General features: G+C 38.1%; 2 protein-coding genes across 3 annotated transcripts; one reads left to right on the top strand and one right to left on the bottom strand.

The window, feature by feature from the left end:
• On the bottom strand, positions 5,549-10,862 carry LOC109707574 (U-box domain-containing protein 33-like). Of its 2 annotated transcripts, none has more exons than XM_020228951.1 (9): positions 10,567-10,862; positions 9,411-9,532; positions 9,079-9,200; positions 8,623-8,727; positions 8,020-8,374; positions 7,604-7,744; positions 6,919-7,401; positions 6,054-6,824; positions 5,549-5,951 (listed from the first exon to the last, which is right to left on the bottom strand). In XM_020228951.1, exons 1-9 carry the CDS (start codon positions 10,712-10,714, stop codon positions 5,754-5,756), a joined length of 2,445 nt encoding a protein of 814 aa, XP_020084540.1. In that variant the 5' UTR covers positions 10,715-10,862; the 3' UTR covers positions 5,549-5,753. The 2 variants fall into 2 exon arrangements, with proteins under 2 accessions (XP_020084540.1, XP_020084541.1); XM_020228952.1 differs by lacking the exon at positions 10,567-10,862 and adding an exon at positions 9,639-9,746.
• LOC109707576 (branched-chain-amino-acid aminotransferase 3, chloroplastic-like) lies at positions 13,231-21,808 on the top strand. The gene is made up of 10 exons (XM_020228953.1): positions 13,231-13,431; positions 15,091-15,179; positions 16,336-16,510; positions 17,045-17,221; positions 17,310-17,441; positions 18,328-18,426; positions 19,173-19,289; positions 19,840-19,935; positions 20,083-20,195; positions 21,387-21,808. Exons 1-10 carry the CDS (start codon positions 13,303-13,305, stop codon positions 21,502-21,504), a joined length of 1,245 nt encoding a protein of 414 aa, XP_020084542.1. The 5' UTR covers positions 13,231-13,302; the 3' UTR covers positions 21,505-21,808.

Below are 27,868 nucleotides of genomic sequence, written 5' to 3' on the forward strand. Positions count from 1 at the left end.
CTGTTCAAGGATAGGAGAAAGAAGCAGAGTGGTTCGAGATGAGCTGAAAGTGGAGAAGTTTTTGGTTAGTCATGGGTGAGGTATCATGCGCACTTTCAAGTTTCAAGCCATCCCCTTATCGCCTCAGCTTCATACTTGAACCTGTCAGCTCCAATATGTGGATCTCTCATGATCTTCTGAAGTTAGAGGTTGAGGAACGTGTAAGGTCGGAGTCAGTATAGGACACTTTGGCCGTACTTGAAGCAAATGATACTTCATTCTTGTGCATGTAACTTTTGTCTCGTAGGGTCTTATGGGATAGGTAGTAAGCATTAAAGTGGACTTTGAGTGCAAAAGAGTATCCGAAAGTTCTAAAACCATTTTGTGTTTACCTGAAAGATTGGGCACATGAAGTAGGATGGGATGCCGCTGTCATCTGATATGGACCGAAATGATGGGCTCACAAATAAGCAACAGCCACCATAGACTGAACTGTCCTCCATATGCCTTCCACAGGATTGGGACAGTTCCACCTGTTTGGGTCTGTGCATCTGAGACCAGGGTAGGCCAACTGCTGGGCCTGCACGAATGGCCACTCTCCTGCTAAGGTATCAATGATGAAATTAATTTCCCTTCATCCAGAACTTTCTTCACTACTCTAGCCATACCAGAGAGTTGTAATCCTGTCAAAGGTGCGTAGAATTACCATGCCAAAGGAATATACATCGGTTCGCGGTGTTTGTTTTGCCTTGGTGATAAATTCAGGATCCATGTATGGGAATGTTCTGCAGGGATGGGAGGTGCAGTAGTGTGGTAGATGCAGTATCCAACCGAATCAGGAAGCGACTTATGCCGAAGTCGCCTAGCTTACTACCAAAGTTGGCGTCGAGGATGTTATCGGGCTTGAGGTCTCCATGAACTAAAAGGAAGATCAAAGCGGAGCAAACCTCTCCAAGGATCCGGATGCGGACCTCCCAGGAGAGGGGGTGTGTTGTTTTTATGAACTGAGATGATCTAAGAGAGCAATAAGGTTTGGGTGCCTCACTCTACTCAAAAGTGAAACCTGCATTAGGAGCAAATGTCTCTTTTCTGTGAAGTAGCAAACAAAATCTCTCTTTTTAGTAAAATAGCAAGCATACTTTTTGATATGAGACCTTAACTACGTAAGAAAAGCATGACAAAGTCAAATACATATCACGTTTTGAACAGCAGAAATGAGGCACACTAAATCTGAGCTTAGATGACTAAGATTTCCTCTTGGTGGAACTCCGATTTGGCCTGCAAGCTACCAGGATGCAGCGTCTTTATAGCAACTGTGGTGTCACGAAGAAAGCCTTTATATACGGATCCATACCATGCCCACCATGGCCAAGCTTGAGAGAAGCGCTGGAGTCTTGCGTCGCTGAAGTCTTGCATCGCTTGTTTCAGTTCGGCGACAGAACTTGCTGCCCAATGCTACATAAGAGACCAAATTAGTCTGCTCTCTCCTATTACACAGCTCCCTAGCCTCTTTTGCTGCATTATCTTACTCAAAGCGGCGACCATTCGCGATCGGCTTAGAGAAAATTGAGCAGCCATCTGTTCTCTGCCAAATTATCTTCCAGTTCCACGTTTTCCTTTTATGCTTTATGGAGTTCTCCGGTGAGCTTATCCCGCTGACTCTTCAGTTGTTCATCTCCTGTTTCTCTTTCTCAAGTGTTTCCTCAATTTCTTTCCTTCATTTCATTTCTTGCGAGTATAAGCCTTCCAATGATTTAGCCTGCAAGAGTTCCGTATTGACGGACTATGCATATATGTAGATTAATGGCTTTAAAAAGATTTCAGGATGACCATTCTCTTCTTGTCACTAATGATTATCTTTTTGTTTTTGAGAGAAAATAATGATTATCATTTTTCACATGGTTTATGAATGATACAACTAACATGCGAAAAGATAAAAGAAAGTGGCATATTCTAAAAGAGCATCATTACTTTTGTCGATGCGGATAATAGTTCTCGATCAGCTTTTAGGCGCTTGTGAGATTCTTCTAAGGCTTCGTTCTTCAACTTCTCGACTTCTGCCATGAGCTCGTTGTATTTATTGCATATATCAACATCCTCCCCCGGGCCCTGTTCCATAAGAGTCGAACTTTCAAGTTCGTAATAGAAGATCAGTGATTTGTTTGATTGGATTCTGTATCATTTCATTACTGCATGATTTGTTTGATGGATTCTATATTATTTATTGTTTTAGATGGTTTCTTTGGAAATTTCTAATTGCCTTCTGATACATTTTTCGAATAAATTGAGTTTTCTTAAAAAAAATCTTTAATATTATTTATTTATTTATTTATTTATTTTTGAGAATAGGTAGCACGCCACCTGCTTCATTTATTGAAAAAGTGAATTAGATTACAGGGGTGAGGTAACGAGGGCCTCGTGAACACGAAAAAAAAGAGGTATATATATATATATATATATATATAAAGAGGGCTATTATGGAAGGTCGATCCAAGAGTCAATCAGAAACTTGAGCCTGCGCACCACAATTACTGGGTCAAACTGTACGCCACGAAAGATAGCGTCGTTCCTAGCTTTCCAAATGGTCCACCAGCACGCTGCTAACTCGGGTAGTCCGTTCCTCCTACTTAGCCCACCATCCCTACGCCTCCACCTATCCCAGACTTCAAGTACGTCATCACCCAGTTCCCCCTACTGAACTTCTTCGAGTCCCGCGACCATGATATACCTGGTAAAGACGCATTGGGTGAACAGATGATCCACTGACTCGTCATGAACCCTACACAGCGCACAAGTCGTACTTCTAGACCATCCTGTCAGACTGAGGTTGACCGCCGTAAGCGTTCTTTTCTTAAGAACTAGCCAACAAAACACTTTGATCTTGAGTGGGATTCGGAGTTTCCAAATCAGGCTACCCCGTCCGTCTCTCGTGCCCCTGTCGTTCAACATGCGATAGGCCGATCGTACTTAGAATATATTATTATTATTCCATCTCCAACCTATCCTGTCCTCTGTCTGTCCAATACAAAAGCTAGAAACTCTCTCTTTAAGCTTTGAGAGGGTGCGGCGCAAGCTCGGCGGAACAGAAGTTTCCTCGCCTAGGATCCTACTCCAATCCCAATCGTTGCCTCCAAAGCAATCCCGGACTAGAATAGGTTTTCGATCCCGCTGTGTGAACAGCTCCGAGAAGGACGCTTGGAGTGTGGTATCCCCACACCATCTGTCAAGCCGAAAATCAACCGATGTCCCATTACCTAGTAGATAGTTGGTCCCCCATTTGAAAATATCCTTGGTGGCAAGCACCCCCTTCCACCAGTGTGAAGACGGCGGGAAACCTCTCCCCTCCCACATCGGTCTTCTTCTTCGGTAGTACAAAGCTCGGATAAACTTGATCCACGGTAAATTGGATGCAGTATGAAATCTCTACCACCATTTGACTAGGAGAGCCATATTCATGACGGCTATATCTAGGATGCCTAAACCACCTGCCCATTTGCTCAAACAGACATTTTTCCATGCGACCAGACACCCCCTGCCAGGGATGTCGCATTGGCCACTCCAAAAGAAATCTCTGCGTAGTGCTTCGATACGCTTGATGACCCATTTGGGTGCCTTAAACACTGTCAGAAAGTACAGTGGCAGATTGGTGAGCACCGCATTGACAAGGTAAGTCTACCCCCTCTCGAGAGAAGTTTAGCCTGCCACTCGTCTATTCGGTGCTGTAATTTCTGAATAACGCCTCTCCAGGCCTCCTTTGTGGGGGGTTTTGGTGAGAGGGGTAGGCCTAGATACGTGGTGGGGAGGGAACCAACTTTACAATCGAGCAACTGCGTAAATCTCTCCGCTTTGCCCTCAATCCGTCCTAGGTAGTAAAGCTCGGACTTTTCTCTGTGGATTTTCAACCCAGATGCCCACTCGAAGAGATTCCACATCAGTCGAATATTTCTCATATATCGTTTTCTAGACACGGAGAAAAAGAACGTATCGTCCGCGAACTGTGTAAGTGCCGTTAAACTCTTGTGTGAAGGGCCAATCCCCATGAAAAGGTTGTTCGAGATTGCCGTGCTGGACAATCTAGCGAGACACTCCGCCACCAACGGGAACAGGAATGGTGAGAGTGGATCTCCTTGTCGTACCCCTCTCTTAGTTTCGATCCAGTTAGTCGCCTCACCGTTAACTAAAATGGCTACCTTAGCGTTGCATACACATTGTTTGATCCATTCACACCACTGCTCCTCGAATCCCCACCATCGGAGAATACTGAAGAGAAAGGGCCAGTAAATTCTATCGTAAGCCTTTTCGAAGTCCACTTTTATGCCGACTCCCTCAACGGCCTCCTTACAACCCCACCCAATAAGTTCAGAGACTGTTACGTACGCGTCAGTAATGTTTCTCCCTTTTAAGAAAGCAGATTGAGAGGGAGAGATTAACTCGTTCATAACAGCAGTTAGTCGATTTGCGAGGACCTTCGAAATAATCTTTTGGATTCCGTTTATAAGACTGATAGGCCGGAACTCGTTGGCCCTTTCCGCCCCTTCTCTCTTAGGGATAAGACAGATGAATGAGTAATCAAAAGGAGTAGTCGAAATCCTGCCTTCGTATAACTCTCGAAACACATTGAGAATATCTCCCTTAAGGACATCCCAAAACGTTTGATAGAATCTTAAAGGGAAACCGTCAGGTCCTGGGGCTTTATCGCTACCAAGCTGGAAAACCGCCTCTTTTATCTCGTCGACAGTGAACTCCTCCGTTAATCGGCTCATCATGGGCGCCGACACCCGCCTAGAGATAAAGAGTCTACTCTAGTCTCCGAAGGAGTGCGGCGCTATATCGTCAGCCTTAAATAGCTGTTGAAAGTAGCGAAAAAAGTATTCCTTCTTACTCTCCTCAGATTGGTAAACACGACCATTGTCCGTAACGACTCCAATTCCATTGGCCCGCCTTCTCCCGTTAGCAACACTGTGGAAATACTTCGTATTGTTATCCCCCTCACGCAACCGGTGCCGGTTCGCTCTGGCTCTCCACATGGCAGCTTCATCGTTTAAGACCTCCCGCAGCTTACCTTTTAACTCCTCTCTTCTCTCGACTTCCTCCTCAGGCAACGTTCCATGTTCCTCCGCTATATCAATCTTGTGTATTTCGTCCATAAGAAGAATCTTATGATCGCGGATGCTATAGAACTCGTTCTTACACCATTCTTTAATCATTTGTCGACAGTGTCTCAATTTCGCCGAAAAGGTGAGCACGGCTGAACTTTTATTCCCTCCCTCGGCCCACCAACCAGGTACCTTGGATTGAAAGCCGTCGTGATTAAGCCACGCTTCTTCGAATCGAAAGATTTTCTGCCTTCCCTTGGTATCTCGCTGAACCGACAGCAGAATAGGCCAGTGGTCCGATGTGGCACGGGGTAACGCTACAACCTTGGATAGCGGAAATTCCTAATCCCATTCTGTAGAGATTAGGAATCGGTCGAGCCTCGCCAGAGTCGGGTTCTTTTGCATGTTGGACCCCTTCCACAACAGTCGAAACTACTTTACGCAAGAGCCCACGAGAATGTAGTAATAATTTACGTAGATACATTTGCAAAAATAGCAAAACTGTACATCAAACGTAAAGGCATTTCTTTTACATCTCTCACATGATCGCGTCTCACTTTGCTCCTGTATTAAAATAACACTATTGACATGTCAATCAATTATACATAGTGGGCATTAGTATATCATGAGTATCAGAGTGCGGCTCCAAATCAACGGTCACAAAAAGTATCGAGCAAGTCATGACTGATGGTGGTGGTGCTGCTGCCGCCATTCTTGTATAGAAGAACGAAGGGTGTGATTCGGAATGAGCTCCAAGCGGAGAAGCTTTTGGTTAGTCATTGGTGAGGTGTCGTGCCCGCTTTCGATCCAACCTCTTATAGCCTCAGCTTCATACGTGAAGCCGTCGGCTGCAATGTGAGGATCTCTCATGACCTCCTGGTTATATATCCATGGAGAAGAAAACTATCAGGTGATAGATATAACAACATGGCATAATTTTGTATCATCATAATTGATTCACATGTCAATAGTGTTTACCTGAAAGATTGGACAGATGAAGTAGGACGGCATGGAGTTTCCATCCGAGCCAGACCGAAACGACGGGCTCGCAGATAAAGAAGCAACGTTCATCATGGGCTGAATCACCCTCCACACCTCCCCCACAAGATCGGGACGCCGCCTCCTGCTTAGCTCCGCACATCTTACACCCAGGTGGGCCAACTGATTGGCTTGCACGAAAGGCCACTCCCCCGCAGAGGTGTCAATGATCGAATCTAGGTTCCTTCCCTCCAAGGCTTTCTCCACTTCTCTAGTGATGGCCAACGGAGGTTTTCCCGTCAAAAGACGCAGAATTATAATACCAAAGGAGTAAACATCGGACTTCGGTGTGAGTTCCCCCTTGGTGATATATTCGGGGTCCATGTACGCGAATGTTCCGCAGGGATGCGCGGTCCGGTAGAGGGTGGTGGTGGTGGAGGTGGTGGTGTTCGACCGAATCAGGAAGCGGCTCACGCCAAAGTCACCAAGCTTACTCACGAAGTTGGCGTCGAGTAGGATGTTGGCAGGCTTGAGGTCACCATGTACAATAGGATGGGGCTTATTCGTGTGAAGGAAGATCAGAGCTGTACAAATCTCCCCGATGATTCGGATGCGGGTCTGCCATGAAAGAGGTGGTGTGTTGTTCGCACGGATGAGACGATCTTCGAGGCTCCCATTCGGAAGGAACTCGTAGACCAGAGCCCAGCCTTCTAAGCATGCTCCTATGAGAGTAACAAGATTCGGATGCCTCACTCTACTGAGAATAGAAACCTGCAATGATGAAGAGCAAATGAAGATTTATGGTTTTTGAATGAAGAGCATGAAATTCAAATTCGGTGAAAAAGAAATTAGATGGTGTGAATACCTCCTGATGGAACTCTGATGCGCCTCGCATACTATCAGAGTGCAGCTTCTTTATAGCTACTGCTGTGTTGCGAAGAAAACCTCTATAGACAGCTCCATACCCGCCTTCGCCGATCTTCAGCGAATCGCTGAAATCTTGCGTTGCCTGATTCAGTTCCAGAAGAGAGAACTCAGAACTCATCTGGTCTCTCCTGCTACGCAACTCATGAGCCTCTCTAACCGCCTCATCTCGCTCACGCTTCACCTGATCAAAGTCTGCTTGGAGTGAATTGAGAAGGTATCTGCTTGCTGTCAATGTATCTTCCAGTTCCTTGGCAGCACGATCAGAACTTGAGATACGTCGTTCCAATTCCAAATTCAGCTCATCTGCCCTCTGGACTTGTTCGTTTAGTTCGTCTCTCTGAGTTGTCAGTAGTTCATTTTCCTGCTTCTCTTTTGCGAGTGCTTCCTCAATTTCTTTCGTTTGCTTCATCGCTGCTTTAACCTGTAGGCATAGTTCACAATTAGTAATCAATACTTATGTACAGATTGATACCTTTTGAAAGCTCTCAAAAGACCTACAATCTCCTTGTGTAAAAGCCCTTCATTAATCATCATTCATCAAGGATAAAACTAGCAAAAGCAGCAAAAAAAAAAAAACAAAAAAAAAAAAAAACAAAAGAAGGCGTTTACATTAAAAGCATTACTTTTTGGCGTTCGGAAATAAAATCTTTCTGAGCATTCCGGCACTTGTGGGATTCTTCTAAAACTTCCTTCCTCAATTTCTCAATTTCTGAAAGGAGCTCACCATACTTCTTACATATATCAGCATCAACCCTGGTGTCTTCCTGTGAATCATATCAGAATTCCGCGTAATCTATGAAATACTATCTTGATAAAAGGAGATCATGTCAATAAAATATGTTAGATGATCATTAGTGACGTTAAATCGTCTACCTGTTGATGGGATACTATTTCACTTTCTTTACTAAACATTTCATTGTATTATTCAATCAGTCAACAATAAGATAGTTTCATACAGGAACTTGTACCTACTCCTCTCATCTTGTTTTAATCTATTACGACAATAGTTAGTGAGCAAATCTACAAAAACAGTACCTACCACTCCATGTCTTGGCGATGAATACTGATTCTCCTCACTATCAGATTCGTGCACTGAAGGTAGTAGTACAGACCCAACTTCGCTCTGTTCATCCCTCGCTAGCGATGATGATCCAGAGTTGCTAGCAATGTCATCACTCGCAGACCATGATGCGGCTTCAGAACTCTGTGGACGTCTCGGCAAGACATCATCCCATGGATCACCTTGTTGATAACCTGCTGCTGCGGATACTGATCTCTGCATGGAACTATTTTGCCCAGGGCTTCCGATACGTTGAGGTTGTAATGACATTAACGGTGACAAATTCCGAACTGAGCTCGAGATCGGTGGGGGTGGCGGAGCCTCACGAGCCTCTCTGCTCAAGAGGAAAAGGGGTGAGAGAAGAAAATTCAGATTGATAAAGCTATAGCAGATGATTAAAATAGGGAAAGTGAACTGCAATCCCCGGAGAAAATAGAGATATAATCCGAACCATTTCATCATTTTTAATTAACCGGCTGCAGTGAAACGGCATCAAAGCACAACTCAATAATCTAGATTAATCTAGCTTTCCATAAGTGTGAATCCATGAAAAGAAAGCCCTTTTTGAAAATCAAACAATACCTGACATAGATCAAGTTTCCTTTGCACACAAACCATATCTTGCATGTCGGATAAGCGTTCTGCATCACCCTGATTGCCGTCCTGGACGTTGGCGCTCTCATTTCCCTGTAATTCAAGTAACTTTGTAAGACTGAAATATATCAGTTCATGAACCCTACTGCATACAGAATACTGACTACTCTCTTGTTTTTTTTGTTTTTTTTTTCCTTCTTTTGATAAAGCTGGCTACTTTGTTCTTCCAATCCTGCTTACACTTATATATACTTGGAAGGCAACATATGATTAGAAATAAGGCAAAGTTCTAATAATCTTTATAATGCCAAATTTCAACACGTTGGACGTAAAAGAATTATTTTTTTCTTGGTCGATAGACGTGTCTAGGTGAAACTGGAGAAATGTCTGTCTTGCATGAACAAAATAACAAAATAAACAAAAGTTCTGACTATTAATGCATACCTATGATATTTCGCATCTTCTGCTGCTCCCATAACAAGCTTAGTAATCCTATGTTGCACGATGAGCTCTTCGAGCCCTCTACCAATATCGTCCATCTCAATCACTAGTTTCATGGCGCTAGTCTGAAACATGACAAAGAAAAAACCCAAAAAGAGAAAACCATGATTTAAACAAGAGCCTAGCTGTGAGTTTCCCTTCCTCACCAATTCGTCTGATCCTTTTAACAAATAATAATCGACAACAATGATAAAACAGAAAAGGATATATCCGATCTACATTTGATTACTCGCAATACAATTAAAAAGAAGGGAGGATGAGAAGCAGAAGTGGACCTTTAGTTTCTCGCACGTCGGGAGGTACTCGTTTAACTTCTTAAGCACTTTTGCCTTCTCAACTCGCCTGTACGCAATGACCTCTTTCTCACTTACTTGACTAGCAGGAAACATGGTACCCACTGAAAATAAAACAGAGAAAATCTAGATGTAAAAACATTATTTCAAACAGCAAGTACGTTGTAATACTACACCTATGGTTAGTAAAGATATATAGAAGTAATCTACCAGTAAACAGAAAAGATGGTTTCTGAAGAGATGTTGCAGAAAAGTGTTATCGCAGGATTTTGGTACCGACATATAATTCAGAACTATCTGAAGGAGAATCAGGTGTTTCTGAAAAGCGTAAACATGGGGATTACATAAACTTCTGAACTTCAAAGCAAAAAAAAAAAACCACCAAAATAAAGCATCAAAGTAGAAATTTAGCAAAAAAAGAAAAGAAACACATAAAGATGAACGCATAATACAAGAGCGTATTGTCTCGGAGGGCCTGTTTGGCCCCAGAAGATGCAAGGTTGTTGGATGCTATCCAAGTAGTGCATTTAGAAAAGCATTATACTAATGCTTCTATTAACATATTGTCTTTGCAGAAAAATAGAAGTATCTGATTAGTGTTTCAGCTTTTGGATCTCATAATCTCTCATTTTCTGATTTCCGCTGCAGCAAAAGCACCTAACTTTTCTATTCGTCAAATGACTTTTGCCGACGAAATTGACGAGATCTGGAGAGCTCTGTTCATGGATATCCTGAGCTACTTTGAGCAAGTCCAAACAAAAAAATTTTTTAAAAAAAGTGTTATCAAATGACTCTTACACATTAAGTTTGATCGTGTTATTTATACTTTACATATTTATTTAGCATATTTTACATACGGCTTCAATGCATTAAAGTTACTGAACCTAAATTCCCTAAATTCGGTACCGAAAGCGGCATCACATCACTCAACTAAACAAATTAAAATTAAAAATGAAGGATTGAATTGTTAAACTAAAATCAAATAACTTTCCACAGGTTCTATACGTTTTTACCAAAACAGTAAATAACCCATCAAAAATCTGTATCAAAATCTCTTTTTTTTTTAATACTTCTTCTTTACCACGAACTACAATGCGGGGGGAAAAACAAGAAATGGGAAAAGGAAATGAAAACATACGTATGGGGATCATCTGGGGAGGGATATGGACGTGGGTGATGAACACCTTGGCATTGTTGGCCACGTTCTTGAGAGCCCACGCGAGGATCGACCTCCCCTCTCTGAAACTCTCCGGTACGGCGACGTAAACCCTAGCCTCCACCTCCATCTCCTCCACTCACCTGTAACTCGACTTCCGAGGCACGGAATAGAGAGGGGGGAAGTGCACTTCCGCAACGGAAGTGGACACACGTGACGAGATCTCTCCCTTTTTCCCCCCTCACTTTCCCTGTCGCTTTTGTATCAATTGTCGCAAAGCAACAACAGTGATAGATCGAAACGTAGCATCGAATTTGATAGATTTGTAAACAAAAAAAAAATAAAAAAAAAACGAAGTCCACTTCGGAGGCGTTGACTTCGTTGGATTACAAAGTCAAGTCGGAGGGAATCAACAGGAATTATTCGCTAGAATAAAAAGTAGAATTCAATTTTTTTTTTTTTTTTTTTTTTTTGTAAGTTATTCACTTACAAAAAGAGAAAATTTAATAATTAGAATAAAAGAGAGAATTTTCCACGAGCTGTGTGTATTGGCTCTGGTCTTTCACTCGAACAATTAGTTTTTCAATTTAATTATTCAGAGTATTGTGACTTGGTCCCTTCAGTTTTTAACCTTAAATTTTTTTTTTAGTCAACTGTTTATCTCTGAGGATGCTTGGTTTGATAATTTTGAATATACAACTATTTAGCCTTTCGCCAATTGCATTAGATAACTGCATTAATTAGGTATCTAGCGTGACACCCAAATTAGTAATTAGTAATTAATTTAATAGTCCTTTCCAAACTTGCATGAATCCACCACACAACCACTAATGGCCTATTCTCCTAACATTAATTACTATATGATTACTTTTGTCTCATTTGGATATTTTATGTTTCATTTAAAAATTCATTTTTGTAGCCCCAACTAAACAATATAATAGGATATATACTCTTTTGAACGCTTCAGCTGAAATTTTTGTGGTTTAGTACGTACAGTTGAATTAACATGGACAAAAAAGTTACTTAGTCCTAGGAACTTTACCCCAGGTTTTAGCCCAAAAAAGTAAATTACGTGTATCATTTACCCTGCTTCATGTGATACATAATGAACCTCTCATCCTGTCACAACCTTTGTGATTAATCTATTTACTTGTCACCCTTTCATATTTGTGATTAGAGGATTAGAAGCTTTAACTCTACTAACAGCTATTTGGTGGGTCGTATGGACCGAGAGGAACGATATTTTTTCCGATAGAAGCTCCCCAACCCTACCCGAGCTTTTGATCACGTTAAACTCCTTACGTCAGCTTGGAACACGTGCCTCTGACTGCCTCGTCTCCTTTTTCGGTTTTTTGGCCGTTTTCTATTTTTTTTGTTTTGTTCTTTACTGACTTGTTCCGTTGTTGTCTTTTATTATTTTATTTTTGTTCTTTTGTCCACATTTTTCATCTCTTTTTTTTTTCGGAGGCTCCGTCTGCTTTCATTTTGTAAGTCTAGTTTATTTTTCCTGATGAATGAAACAGGTATCTTACTATTTATTTCTAAAAAAAATCAATATATAGTCGATTCATTCAAAGATAGTTTAAAGAATAGTCTTAACACTCATCTCACACATGTATATGCTCGTACTATGGTTTATTAACGTATTTGCATGAAAATTTGTCATGTATAAAGCTTGCAAAAGCAAAAAAAAATTAAACATGATGAACAAGATAATAAAAAATACTGATGTGAAATTTTAATTTATTAAATAAAGCAGCCGTATTATGTTGTAGTTTATTAAATCGTACGTATACCAACCCCACTCTCCAACATTGGTTTTTACTTTTTGGTATACTTTAGTAATTCATTTTACATTGGCAACCACAATTGATCTTAAAGTGGAATATTCGTACATTTTGTAATGTCCCTTTGCTATGCTGATGAAAAAGAGGAAAAATGAAATCCAAATGAGTTAAAAGGGATTTTTAAGGGATTTTGTTCCATCTTTAAATTTGATTTTTTATTATTTAATTACCACCTTACTTTTAATTGAATATTGCTTGTCTAAAAATTAAGACCTACTCCTAAGTAGCATCCTTATCACTAGTCAACTTCATGAATTTTCTATTACTTATGTTTTTTCCAAATTGCAATTTGATTAGGTTTTTGAAGGAAAAAAAAGACACGGCGTTGTCACAGTCCAATTACATGAAAGGTAACAACACAAATATCTCTTTTTTTTTTAAAAAAAGAGTTGTTCAACTGTTTCTATTGTCGATCACGAGGTTGATAATTTCAATCTTTATATATATGCGAGCTTAAATTTTTAGAGTTTGTGTCCCTAGCATGTCTCTGATCTGAACTAATATAAGTGAACATAGGATAAAAAAAAATATACTAAAAAAATTAAGAAAATAATATAATGACTTTTTTTTTTTTTCTTGGTACATTCTTTTTGCATAGGAGAGAGCTAGTGAAAGTCGGTAACGCCCTTGAGCCAATTGACGACATCTTAATTTTTCTAATTAAGTTTTCCTTCGCACGTGCTTTTGACGTGCGCTCCACGGAACCGTAGTTTAATTTAAGTACGACTACGGTATATCTGACGTATCTGGTCAAAACCCTACGTCGTCTTTTTATAACCCCCGACTCTTTTCTCCTCTCTCTCTCTCTCTCTCTCTCTCTCTCTCTCTCGCTCTCGCTCTCGCCCAACCCTCCGAAGCCGAAGCGAGAGCAATGGAGTGCGGCATCCTCCTCCCACGTCTCCGCCCCAACCATGGCGCCCCCCTCTCCTCCCCTATCCCCTCCGCCTCTCTCGTCCCCGATCGAAGGCGCCTCCTCGTCCCCTCCTCCCCGCTCCTCAAGGTCCCTCTTGATCTCTCTCATACTTATGTTCTCGGTTTTGCGTTGTTTACGCTCTCTCAATCGATTATTTGGTATTTTTGTTGGCGATTTTTGAGTTAAAAGATTGCTTTTTTTTGGCATTTAAGCCCCCCTTTTGGAACCATTCATCGCGATTATTGGTTTTGTTTCATGAGAAGTTGTTGGGAGTCGGATCGGGGATTTAGTAAAACCCTGAATGCATCTCTCTCTCTCTCTCTCATATTCGTAGCTATCTTATCGAGATCTATTGTTTATCCTCTCCCAATTGATTCTTTGCTCTCCTTTTCTTTGAGATTTCGAGTTCAAGATTGCTTCTTGGTGCCATTTAAGCCCTCTTTTCGGAACCATTCATTGCAAGTATAATTTTATTTATTTTCTTACGCCCTTTGAGGAATCTAAGTTGTTAGGAGTTTGGAATGGGGCGATTGTAAAACCCAAAATGCATATTTACTTCTTGGATTCGAATGTTCATCAAGGGCTTCGTTTGGAGGCTGGAACAGGATGTTCTAATGTACACCTGACTACAAGTCGGATGCTTTGGGAAAAATATGCTGGCGGATGTGAAAGGAAAGGAATTTGCGCCAATATATATATTTTCTTTTGGGAGCGGTGAGAAGTGCTCATTGGTTGTGGATTTTATTTTCAAATTGATATGTTCAATCCCAGATCACAGGGTAAAACTTAGTGTCTCCTGTTCTTGACCTGTTCTTGACCTCGAGCCTCGAGGAAGTGTGTGGGAAAAGAAAGCTGTGATAAGCAAAGGTGATAATTGTCTCTAATGAAGGTTCAGCATTGTTCTATGTTTCAGTAAGCAGTGTGGGCTTTCTTGATTATTCTTTTGTTTCTTCTAGAATCCATGTATCACTTTTCCTTTATCATTTATCAGTTAAAGATAGGAGTGCAGTAAAAGATTATTGTATCTGTGTGAAGGAAAGATGAAGTTCTTTAAATGTGAGCATTGTTAGCAGATGAGGTTGATAATGTGGTTAGTGCATATGCACAATTAATAGGATTAGATTATACCTGAAGTAATAATTTTGGAATTGAATGAACGGGAATAAGGACTTCCCTTTAGTATCAGACAAGATTTTGTCATTATTGGCTGGGATTTGAACAGTATGTAGGGAAGACGGTGGAACATTTGAAAAGGTTAAAATGTAATGGTTTTGAATATAAAAATGAAGCAAAAGAGGTCATTATGAAACTTAAGCAAACTATGAGGGCCAAGATTGTGTGCTTGCCGACTTCGAATGGCTTTTGATGAAACTTATGAGGCATATTAAGTACAGGCTTAAGGTATATGCTGCTAATGGCATCAGTTGTTGGGCATGATTAGGATAGGGGGAATGTCCTTAGACTTGTGGGGAGGAACATTCTGACCTAATGAATTTTGCAATATGGCACATTTACCATACAATGAAGATTAGACTTTCTCTACCTCTTTTGCTCACCATTTTCTACTGTACATTTTTTTTTTCCAGTTGTTGAGAGATGATTATGCAAAGATATGTACAACTCGGTTAAGAATATGTGGCTAAATCCTACAGTGCTGACTGAGTTCATACTCCAAAAAAACAGAATTTAGGTGGTCAAAGTATGTTCGTTATGCAGAAGAATTAATATTTATTGCATATTTTGCAGATTCAAAGTCAACTTCATCCCAGGTTGTCTCTTTCTTTAGAGGCTCCTAGCGCAACAAGATGTGAAGCTGCTGTAGCAAGTACCTACCAGTATGCATTCGAGCACTGTTCTCTCATGTTATGTGCCATTATTTGTGCAATCTTGCTATTTTCTTTGCTTTTTTTTTTTCGTTATTTTTGCTGTAGTATAGTTTTCAATGGACTCTTTGCAATTGTGAGGTACTCTCTCTTATTCTATCTAGAACAGTTTTTGATACTGTAGTGATGATCACCAAATTATTTGAAAGTATACATGGTAATTTATCATCACAATCATCTTGTGCTTAGTTTTGGTTATTTTTATATTTACTCATTTGTACCTTAAGTTGTTCAACATATTATTCCTAAATTCAGTATCAGTTGGTATGAATTTAGATGCAAGTTTCAAATTTTAGACGGATATCTGAATGAAGGATTTGAGAAGAGAGAACAAGAATGTGTGGCATAAACTACAGAACAAGTTCGCAATCATAATTTTGTTCTCTAGCGTGACCAAGTGCCAACAAATTGACTATATTGCCTTTATATTATATCCAAATTAATGCGGCATCTAACCTTACATTTGATATGAAGTATTTCGAGGGGCTTCCTCTAGCAGAAGAAGTTCCTTCTTTTCTTTTTTCCAATTAACCATGTCTAAAATTGCTATTCATTGAACATCGGAAAATCGTGATATAAAAGTAAGAGAAGGGATTGACCAACCTGGCCTGCTAATTTATTTGTTGATTTGATTAAAAATCCGCTTTTTAGTCTTGCTTAGATGATAATATAAGTTTTATGGCTTGGTGATATTTAGGAAAAGAAATTTGATTGTACAACTTGCTGCTTTTATTTAGTAGGGGTACCCCAGTTTTCCTCTTTTTTAATATGTATCAGTATAAACTCAATTTTGTCAAGTTATTTTTCTGTCTGGAGGATGGAGTTGGTTGTGTTTCTACGGTTTATCTGAATGCTTTGATTGTGAAGTTGCGGGTTTATGCGAAAATTTGATTTTTCCTCAAGTGATAAGTTTAAGCTTTTCCTTTATTTCTTTTTTCTTTGAGTCGGTTATATTTATAAAGGGAAATATGATACTTACATGTGAGAGGGGAGATTCAGGACTCAGGAGACTAGTTGCTTATACCTTTTTTTTGGAGGGGGGTGGGGGTCTTTAAAGTTTATCGTTACTTTTTATCAAACATTGATGATAACTCATATGGTTTATCAGGGAAACTTCTGGTACTGTTGATTTAGATTGGGATAATCTTGGATTTGGACTGGTGCCAACTGATTTTATGTATGTTATGAAGTGCTCTTCTGATGGAAAATTCACCGGAGGTGAATTGAAGCATTTTGGGCCTATTGAGCTGAGCCCATCTTCTGGAGTCCTAAATTACGGGCAGGTTAGTGAGGGCTAAAAGTTTTATTCTTGTAAGGTTGCCTCATGTATTGTTAGTATTTTTTATCATAATCTTCTTCTTTTACTAGAGCATATCCATAATAAAGGCTCAGTTAGATCTAAAGGTTGTGATGCCCGTTTGAAGATGCCTTATCGACATGAGTCATTTATCTTCTGCTGTTTGAGTGTGATTAGAGACCTGCATCTATCTCAACACTTGAAGTCAAAGAGCTTAGTTTACATTGAGGAACTGGTGCCTTTTTTGGGACTATCTAAAACTTGCATGCAATCTCTGCTGTTATCTTCCCTCGTATTTTAAAATGATAGCATGCCACATTCTTTAGAGTACATAGTGTATTTAAATGTTGATAGATTTTTGGGAATTAGAGAATGCAATCTCAAGGATTTGTGGTACCTGCTGCTACTGCATTTGAGGATGATAGTTGTACAGCTTCTTTATTCATACGAAATTCTGCATTGTTTCTCTTAGATTACTGTTCCAACTTCTCAGAGAAATACAATTCTTTCGACTTTTTAGGGGTTGTTTGAAGGTTTAAAAGCATATAGGAAAGAGGATGGATCAATTTTACTATTTCGCCCTGAGGAAAATGCTTTGCGTTTGAGAATGGGTGCAGAGCGGATGTGTATGCCGGCACCCACCGTCCAGCAATTTGTTGATGCCGTAAAGCTAACTGTTCTGGCAAATAGGCGATGGGTAAGCTAGTTTGTGTTAAATTCCAAATTCCACAGTGCTACTATGCAAGTCTGACTCGTCAATACAAGAATCAATGTTTCCAATGCAGGTACCACCTACTGGTAAAGGTTCCTTGTATATTAGACCGCTACTTATGGGAAGTGGGGCTGTTCTTGGCCTTGCACCTGCTCCTGAGTATACATTTCTTATTTTTGTATCTCCTGTTGGGACCTATTTCAAGGTTGGTTTAAATTATTTGTCATGTTTCTTCTGTTGAACGTTTGCTTTTGGCCCCTTTCTCTTAGCAGTAGAGTTATGACAGTTATTATGGTGGAATAGTCATGATGAAATGTGCAATCTAGCATGTCAAACATGTCAGGGTGAAAAAAATCAGTGCTATTTGTATGCCAGGGGTTATTAATGCTCTTGGACCTGTCTCCTCTCTTGCTGTTTCAAATGCATTCTACTCCCATTCTGATAGTGTTTTGCTAGCTTTCTACAACTTTCATCTCCAACAGCTTTTTGTGGTGCCACATAGAATTATAAACAAAATCAACTTATCAAGTAATGATTGACTGATTACATACTGTTTCTCTTACAGTCTTAAAGAATATGCTTCATGTATGATAATTCTCCTTGGCAGATTTGGGATCTAAATTTTAGCATTAGTTTGGAGCAAAATCTTTTGTTATCCTAAATTTGTCTGAGAGCCGCGGACTCTTAACTTCTATGAATAATACAATAAAGGTAAACATTGGTCGCATTTACATCGTTGAACGCGGGTAGACCATCTGTTAATGTCTTTGATAATATTACTGTGGGGGCCACCTGACAGTTCTAACCCATCCCTCAAAGATGGATCTGTTCATTGAAAGATGATACATACAATCCTACCCAGAATGATTGACCTTGAAATTAAGTTTCACCTCCAATGCATTGATTAGCCACTTTCTTTTTGGTTCCCTTATATCAACGTTATTGTTTTCACTATTATCTGCAATAGTTACTTGTCTTATTTATTTCCTCTGGCTGCTTAATAATTAGTTTATTTGCTCATGAACTATTGGGATTTAGTGACACTTAGATTGAAGATTAGAGAGTGACATTTGCTTATCTGTATAATTCAGGAGGGCTTAGCGCCAATAAATTTGATAGTTGAACACGATTTCCATCGGGCAACCCGTGGTGGCACTGGCGGAGTGAAGACTATTGGAAATTATGCTTCGGTAAATGAAAATTATTATTATTATTATTATTATTATTATTATTATTATAATCTTTTGGAAGTTGTAGATGCATATTTAGAGTTATGCTTGTGAATTTTGTTTCTATTTGCTTGTTGTCTAAGTATGAGCTGTAGGTTGGGAATTTACACTTTGTTGCTATTTAATGTTGCTTGGACATTCACATTCATGCACAAATTCACAGACAGCAGGGTTGGGAGCAGGTGGAGCTTCGCAGCTTCCTGTTTGTTCTTAATTTAACCTCCAATAAAATTGGTGCTAAAGATTTAAATTTTCAGCTTTGACTAATGTTATTTGTATATATGTTTCAATAAATGTATGTGCCTATTTTCTGTTTTAGTTTTCTTTTTGCGAATCCTATAGTTCCTTTAGCAAATAGTTTGCTACCTGACAATCCATTGACAAGCAAACTTTTTTGGCAATAGCAAAGTGGGACATAGAGCAGAATCAGAAGATAATATTTTTATGTTTGCCAATAGTAAAGGTTAGATTCAGAATATAATAGATAACCGAAAGGAACAAACTGGTGTTTTTTTTGCTCCACAATCATTGCAATAAGTTTTGGCATTCCTTTTTTAAGTAATGATGAGACCTTAACATTTATTCATACACAACTGGAATTTTGTCAGAGGAATATTAATTATTGTAACTTCTGAAGTTCCCATTATTAGGACTTCAAATATGTACTTGATGCTTGTTACTTACAGTTTTCCGTTTTTCATGTGTAGGTTCTGAAGGCACAGAAAATTGCGAAGGAGAAAGGCTATTCTGATGTTTTGTATTTGGACTCTGTCGAGAAGAAGTATCTTGAGGAAGTTTCTTCCTGTAATATATTTATTGTGAAGGTATGCCTTGAAAATATGATATCAGAACTTATAATCAAATGGATATGCAGGTTTGTTTTATCTTGAAAAATCAATGATACTATATGCTTTTGCATATAATACAACGACAATCTAATGATATGCTAGGCATATGATACATCAACAGTCTAACCTTTCATCTCTACTATTTTTGTTGTGGCTATGAATCTATTCCTCTATTCAAACCCTGTTTTTGGCACAAATTTTGTGAAGATAACGACTACGGCCTAATATATTTAGTAACAAGTTAGGAGCACAGAAATTGGGTATGAGACGGCACATTGGCCACCTATGTCAAAACTTTTATTGTATAATCTGACTTATATAAATGTATACATTGTTATTGTAATGCCTTTCTCACCTTACTGACCTTCTTTTAATTGGTGTATTGTTGATCAGGAAATACCTGAATAATAGTGTTACGTTTTTTTTTTCCAATTTCTGCTAGGTCATATATGCATATACTTAACTGTATATAAAGCTCCTTTGGATGTTTTATGCACTGTTGCAATGAGTATTGTCTTTCTTTTAGGGTAATGTTATTTCAACCCCTGCATTAAAGGGAACAATCCTTCCTGGAATTACACGGAAAAGTATAATTGACGTTGCAAGGGGCCACGGGTTTGAGGTACTATATACCCGTACATCCCTGTAAATAATGAAAGAGTTGTATATGTCCTTTACAGTTGTAGATTTTCTTTGCCTATTTTACTTTTTATAATTTGAAGATCTGGTTGTTTTTGAGTGTTTTATGATAAAGTCTGAAATTTTGCAGGTTCGAGAGCAACTAATATCGGTAGAAGAGTTACTTGAAGCTGATGAAGTTTTCTGCACAGGAACGGCTGTTGTTGTATCCCCTGTAGGAAGTATCACCTACCGTGGGAAAAGGTAAAATATTCTTTTCTAATATTTTTTAGCTATTTCATTTTTCTCTCAGTCTTTTTTAACTATTTCATCTTTTTCTTTTTCATGATGTTAATTCCGTCTAGGGGATGGTTCTTTCATTCGGCTGTCTTAATCAAGTTTTAGAGTTTTAGTGCACTATATATATATTTATATTTATATTTATATTTATATTTATATTTAGGGTTAATTGCATACAGGTCCCCGCAAATATAGTGAATTGCAAATATATTCCTGTAAAGTTCAACTTTTATAAGTTATCTCTGCAAAAGTCCTAATGTTTTCAAATATGTCTCACTGATTTGTTACTGTTAGAGAACCGTTAGAAAATTATTTATATTTTCAATTTTGCCATCACAAATATGTCCCTCCAAAAGTTATAATAGTATAATATAAGAGGGGTAAAAATGTCAAAAATTAACCCGGGTAAAGTATTTAGCCTATGGTTAATTAAACTTTTCTAACGGATTCTAACGGCAGGGGCATATATGAAAACATTAGAATTTTTGCAGGGATAACTTATGAAAGTTGAACTTTACAGGGATATTTCTGCAATTCACTATGTTTGCAGAGATCTGAATGCAATTGACCCATATATTTATATATATCAAAAACTTCACGTTGTCCTTTTCCAGTGCTCTTTCAAATTCTAAGAACCTTTTCTTGCTCTGCTCACTTATTTTATGAGCATAGAATGTATCACTTAAACAAGATTTCCCATAAGATTTCCCATTGCAAACAAGATCTCACATGCTTGCCTAGGTTAGATTGTCGAGTTTGATTCAAGTGAAATCAGACCTTGATCTGCTCTTCCAGTTGAGCTGTTTAACCTTCCGAGTTCTAATTATGATCGAGCTTGGGTTGGATTTACAAACCTGGCATATTTCAGGCATTGTATCTCAAGCCAATGTTCATATATGATTTTATTTATTTATTTTTTGTCCTTCATGCTACACAAACTTACATTTGACCACAGCAATTTTGACTAATGTCCAACGAAGACATCAGATCAAGATTTAATGCAAGGCATGCACCTTAGATTCCGAATATCTTATTACAATCTTTCCAGCTTATGCTACTGTTATCTGTCATTGTGAACTTGAATGCAGCAAAAGAGCAGTATTCCAAGTTTTTAAAGACTTGTTATAAATTCGTGCTGATTTCTATTCTTCACAGGGTGGCTTATGGAAACTGCGGAGTTGGTGTTGTGTCTAAACAACTCTATTCTATTATTACAAGTCTCCAGATGGGTCTTGTGGAGGACACAATGGGCTGGACTGTGCGATTGGACTGAGTGCTACAGATCATTCGATCAAATGAATATTCACAGCTCACTTTTTTGTATTCATTGCTCTAGTAACTTTTTGATCCACACTTGTTGGATAGGTGATACTTATGGTAACATTTAGCACTTTTTTAGCATTTTATTTTAATGGTACTTTGGTTTTATTACATCCAATGCACATGTGTTACCTCCTAGCATGCAAACTAGCGCCCTAAACTTAATATATTTTACTTTATTGTAGCTTATTGGTGATGGAATTTATCTGTTGAAAATAAGATGCACAATATATGGGCATGAAAACCGCCATTCCTTATCTGTTTTGAAATTCATAATCTAAACAATATATATTTTCTTTTGGTTGTTTCAATGCAGAACGACACATGTATCATTCTCTTTTACTGTACTATTTTTCTCATCCTACTGCTTTAAAGCTGTTGGTTGGGTACCAGTGGTGGTATGTAAAAAGTATCAAAATCCTTATCAACCTTTCTGCATAGAATTCTCTCTTTTAGATGCCAGTGTTTCTATCATACTTTTTACATCAGTCAGATGGAGAAGGACACAACCAGCACAGGAGCATCTGTGCATTCCGTCCGCCTTTCAAATGCAACCCGCTAACTACGGAAGTAAGTACCGATCCTTTATGGAATCACAAGGTTCTGCTATAAATACGTGGTTGTGAATTGGTACATTTAATGAACGTTAGACAAGTTTTTCAAGTTTGTTCAATGGTAACTGCAATTTCACTATCAATTGCTATTCTAGCTGGAACTATTTCAGAAAAGTATGATTGTTTGGTCTGTTGTGGCAAAAGGTACCTAACGTTGATGTGTACTTTATTGATAATTATCAAGAAGGAAATCTTTAGCAAGTCAGGGCGGTGACACTTTCAAGGAGCAAGTATAACAACTCCCAAAGATGGTTACTAGAATGTAGTGTATATTATATATTTTGTGTGTGTATCTATGTACATATGCGTATGAAAACCTGCTCATACTTCTTTACCTGTGCTTGAGTTCTTTATCATAACTCACTGTGTTAGGTTAAACATGATGCCCTGCTGCCAGAATATCTCAAGAGGTTTGCTTTTAAGGGAAGTAGTGTGACTAAATTTTGGTAGTTATTGCTTCTTATCCAGTTAAGATCATCACATTTAGACTTCCTGTATGTGAAGATCAATTCTGTTTTCAGAGTAAAGAAAAAGTCCGAATGCTCTTGCATTTGTTCTAGTCTAGTTCATATGCTCTAATCAATTGCATATCTTAAACAAAATATTTGAAACTCTGTGGAATAGATCAGGAAAGGTTGCAGGAGTAGCGATGAGAAGTGAGCAATATGCACGTTTCCTCTAATAAAACATTATGGGTTTGAGCTGAAGGAAATGATTAGGCCTTCTGAAATAGCCTCTTTCGTTAAAATACTTGCGCCTCTAGTCACCCTTTACTGTGCTTTTTTTGTATTCAAGAAGTTCCTCTTAGCTGTCTAATTAAGGCTGTGGATGAAAACTCGAGGTTTGTTTTAGTTATGGCTTTATAAGGATCGATATGCCGGGAAGAGGGTTGATTGTTTCAAATTTTTTTAAAATTGATTGCATACCAAAGTAACAGCGAAAGCATTGAGGATTAAGAAATACTTAATTGCTATCATTGATATCAGAATTGCTACAATGAGCTTTCCTTGTAGTTGTCTCATTAGAGTTCTCTAAAGAAGTGTACTAATGAGTTATTACATGATCAATCCTTTCTTATTCACTTCCCCCATGAAGATCTGTCCATTTGCATTCTTAATCAGATTAGTACGGTTCTTTTCTTGATTTGCATGGGTATCCAGGCTATAAAGCAGTTGGTTAGCTATCCACACTTTGTCATGTTCTCCTTTTATTAATTCATCTCATGTGATTTGGGTGGCCAAAAGCTCTTCTTTATCGCTGGCACTCAAGAATGGGATTCTGAAAAGGACATTGCAATACTGAGACAAAGGTGTGTGCGTGGGGTAGCGTCCATTGCAAAAATCTTCATGATGAAAAGTGTACCGAGTCCCCGACCGACCACGTTCACGCAAGTGGCCCGTAAGAGCACTTGTTCCGAATGCTAGGGCTCGAGCTTTTTGCAGAAGTGATGTTTCAGTAAAATTGCTCAGATAAGTGCTTCGTAGTTAAACATCCGATTTCTGGTTATTCGGGTATAAAAGTTGCTTTAAAATTTGAGCCCGGAAGATGTGGAAGAGGCAAGTAGCAGTTGATAGATCCTTAGTGAGGGGACTACTAATGTTAAGGTGAGCACCGCGTCATAGGGTTGATGTAGAGGATGACCTAGGAATAGTTGTATAGGTTTTTAAAACCGACATCTTAACAACTGGGTACGTGGATTAATCATAGCACTCAAAAAAGTTTTTCTAAATCGGTTAATGACAACATCTCCAGATTCCTCTTAGTAAGTCATATAGGTTTAAAATGATCCAGTTGTTTCGTAAGCTGTGCATGTTGTGAGTGGTTGCAATCATTCCTCTTACTTAATCGCGTCCTGGCTCGTATTTAATCTATACTTTGCTTCCCTTCAGGTATCTTCCGATTGTTAGCTTCTACTGTGTTTATAAGTTTCTAACTTTTCGTTTGCTAAACAATAGCTTAGCTATTGCTTCTTGAGTAGAAAAAAGAAAGTGTTTTTAAGTTTGTCGTAAAGTGTATGAAAAGGACCTAGTTGATAAATTTTTGGGTGCTCCCAAGTAGTAGCTGAGAGTGGTTGATCTTCTGCCGACACTGTTTTTATCCTTTTGAAACTCCATTTTGATCTATGCTGGTTAACAGTCCTTTGGTCAAAATCTGGAAAGTGAAATTTATTTTAGTTCATTGATTTCATCCACCCTAATCAAGGATAAAGATTAGCAAATTCGAAATTCCTTTCCACATAAATTGCACAGTAAGACCAAAACACAGAAGGGATAATTACACTTATCACCAAGATTATCGCTTTATTTAAATTTTTGGATCGAGTCTTTAATATTTATTAATTATTTCCAATCAACTCAAAGACCCAAAAAAAAAAAATGGTACTCTAACCATCCAAAATTCAAGCTCACTCCCAGAAAAAAGATAAAAAATTTACTCTGAAACAACATGGGACTACTAGATATGCCACATACTATAGGAGGAACATAGGACAGTGTAAATGTGTAATAATATATCTAGGCATGTTCCAATTTACTGTGAGCTCACGCAACGTGATCCACACTCAAATTCTGGGGCAGTGCGTGCCGTTTCTTCGGGGTCAAGCATGGGATCCCATCTTTTTCTTCATTTTTTTTTTCCCATTTTTTTTTTTAAAAAAACTTTTCTCTTCTCCATCATATAACATAGGCCATTTTAGAGCCCAGTGTGGGAAAAATTATGATGACGACGACGATGATGATGATGATGATGTTGTTAAGTAAATGCCCTTTATATACTGTGGGAGGGTGAGAAAAATGAGTGCACTTGTCGCCCACTGTAACACTCCTCCCCCTTCTTTGTTCTTTGTGAGTGTCCTGCATTTGGGTGGATGAGTGGTGGGTGGGAGTGGTTGTGTACGTGTGTGCATTGGGTGGCTTGTGACAGGGTGATACTTAAAAAGTGATTATCATATAATTATTATTATTTCCTTCTATTTGTGGAAGAAAACAAAATGGATCTTAGGCAGGAATACATTGTTTTCGAGATTAAGTATGTTTATTTGCCCGCAAACCAAATTAGAGTTTCGATAGTTTTAATTTTTGTTGCAGTAAAAACACTAGACTTTTTTCTTTTTAGTGTATCAAACGCTTTATTAGAAGTGCCTTTGAAGCAAGTCAAATATTCTCAGGAAGTTTTACTATTTTAGCAAAAAAAAGAAATATCTGAGAATAATAATCACAGTTGAGTTTTATCCAGAGAATTATTTTGGAAGTTGTGAATTTGATCTCTCTGCATGGCGTTTCAAAAAATAGGGGTTTAAATCTCTAACTTCTTAGGTAATATCTTAGTATAGTTTCTTGGAAGGGTCTTACGTACGAGAACTTCAAAAAAACGACAAAAAAAACAAAAACAAACAAAAGAAAAACAATGTTCGAGGCACGAAATATAATCTGCTCCATAGTTAGGCCCCTAATTCACCCTAATAATAAATATTAGTACTATTGATAAATTGGTTGATGGTTAGGAAAGCCTAACTTAAAAAGTCTTTTATGGAGGCTACATCGCTCAACATCGTTCTATTTTGTAGCGGACAAAAGAAAGGAAGTTCGGAAAAGAACCCCTCTTTGTCCCTGTATTTAGCCCCACATAATCAATCCACGACTATGTTCTCCTCATCAAATGCAACAAACTGATGCCATCAAATAGCTAAAAGTCGTAGCCGTCGTAGCCGTCGCGAGCACGACGGGGGGTGATGCGTCGCTGCGAATCATCGCAACTTGATGATCTACGATGCTCCTCGATGGCGAAACATCAACCACCGCAGCATCTACATACTGACCTACAAGCTGTGATTTTAAAACAATTTATAGGATTGAATTATCGAGATTATGATCAAATATGGATTAGATTATTGGATTACGCAACGAGTGACTAGTGAGGGGTCAGTGTCTGTTTCGAACAGCTTCTGCTAACAGCGGATAAGGAAGCGAAAAAGGTTTGGTCGCGGTTAGATGCGCCCAAACATGGGCGCATCGTGTAGAGAAAAATGGTCCACTATATATATATGCTTGATCGGTTTAGACCCAACACCAACATATACATGGAACTGGGTCCAGATGTGGACAATGGCACGACGTAGAATGATGCTTAACTTTGTCGATGATGTAACGTTCTCTCAGTTTTGTTTTGTATCCTAACTACTTTGATACATGATATAATTAATGGATCCCAGTTTCATTAATAGTTGTTTTAAAAGACATTTCGATTAAGTTAATTGAGTCATATATAATTCTCATGCATGCAGTTAACTTTATATCATTTTCCTTCATTGATTTTGATGTTTTGTTCACACTCACCGTAGTGGAGTGAGTCAAGTTACAATCACAGAGACTTTTTTACTATTTAAACAATTTATATAATTATATAATAAACTAAATTATAATTATCTTTAAATTATGTATTAAAGATGATAAACGATGAATAAGACAGTTTTACTGCTCTCTACTATAAATAAATAAGTCTAGAGGATAGAAGTTTTTTTTTTTTTTTTTTTTTTTTTTTTTTTTTAGATAGGTAGTACGCTACCTGTTTCGTTTATTTCATTTAGATATAAACTTAGCTGGAAATGTGAATCAATAGGATTCGAATTTGGGTCTCGGATATCAACCACCAAATCTTTTGCCACTTATTTTAGGAACGATCGGTAGGATAGAAGTTAATTTATCTCAGTTGCTTTCTTTCTTTTTGGAGAGTCGGTCTCAGATGTGAGCAATGAAGTAACGGAACCCCATTCCTTTTCGAAAATATACAATCGTAGAATGCGATATTTATGTACCAAAATTTATAAATTTGGCATACTATATTGAGTTTTTTAAATGAAAAACTCTAATTTAATATTTTTAATCAAATTAGAAAAATAATATGTTATATAATTTTTTTGAGTCCAATTGGGATACTTTCAGAAGCATGAGGCTTTAAGTTGTTGTTCTTAAGGAGCTTTTGAATGGATGTTGATATGTTATCCTTGATGTAGAGTATTTAAATATTTAAAAAATAAATTTATAATTTTTTGATGTTATTTATTAAGTGATGGAGAGAGCTCAAAATTAATAATTTTAATGAACGATGCGAGTCGCCTGCAAGTTTAGTGATATAAAAATATTGAAATCATATAGAATATGGATAGAAATTTTTTATATATTTAAAATGAGATCAGTCATCATATTTTTAAAATTTTTATTTTCGGATAAAAAAATAATTCTAATTAAATTATATAAAATTTTGCACGATCCTAATAATAACTAGACTTAAATATTTTAATTTTGGATTGATAATTTAAGCTCAATATTTTTTTTTTTTTGAGAGATAGGTAGCACGCTACCCGCTTTGTTTATTTCATTTTACTGAAAATATAAATCAACTAGAATTCGAATTCAGAACTTCGGATACCAACTATCAAATCCACTTGCGCTAGGGACGCTCAATAAATTTTTTTTTTTTTTTGAAAGAGAGATAGATAATACGCTACCCGTTTCGTTTATTTCATTTAGAAATAAACTTAGCTGAAAAATGTGAATCAACTAGTATTCGATCTTGAGACCTTAGGTGCCAATCATCAAATTCTTCGCTACTTGCGCTAAAAACAGCATACGACGCTCAATAAATTATTATTGCTGAGGGATTAGATAGTTACAAATAATCTACAAAGTGGGCATTATGGGAAAC

This window comes from Ananas comosus, linkage group 3, assembly GCF_001540865.1.
Source record: "Ananas comosus cultivar F153 linkage group 3, ASM154086v1, whole genome shotgun sequence".
Lineage (NCBI taxonomy): Eukaryota > Viridiplantae > Streptophyta > Magnoliopsida > Poales > Bromeliaceae > Ananas > Ananas comosus.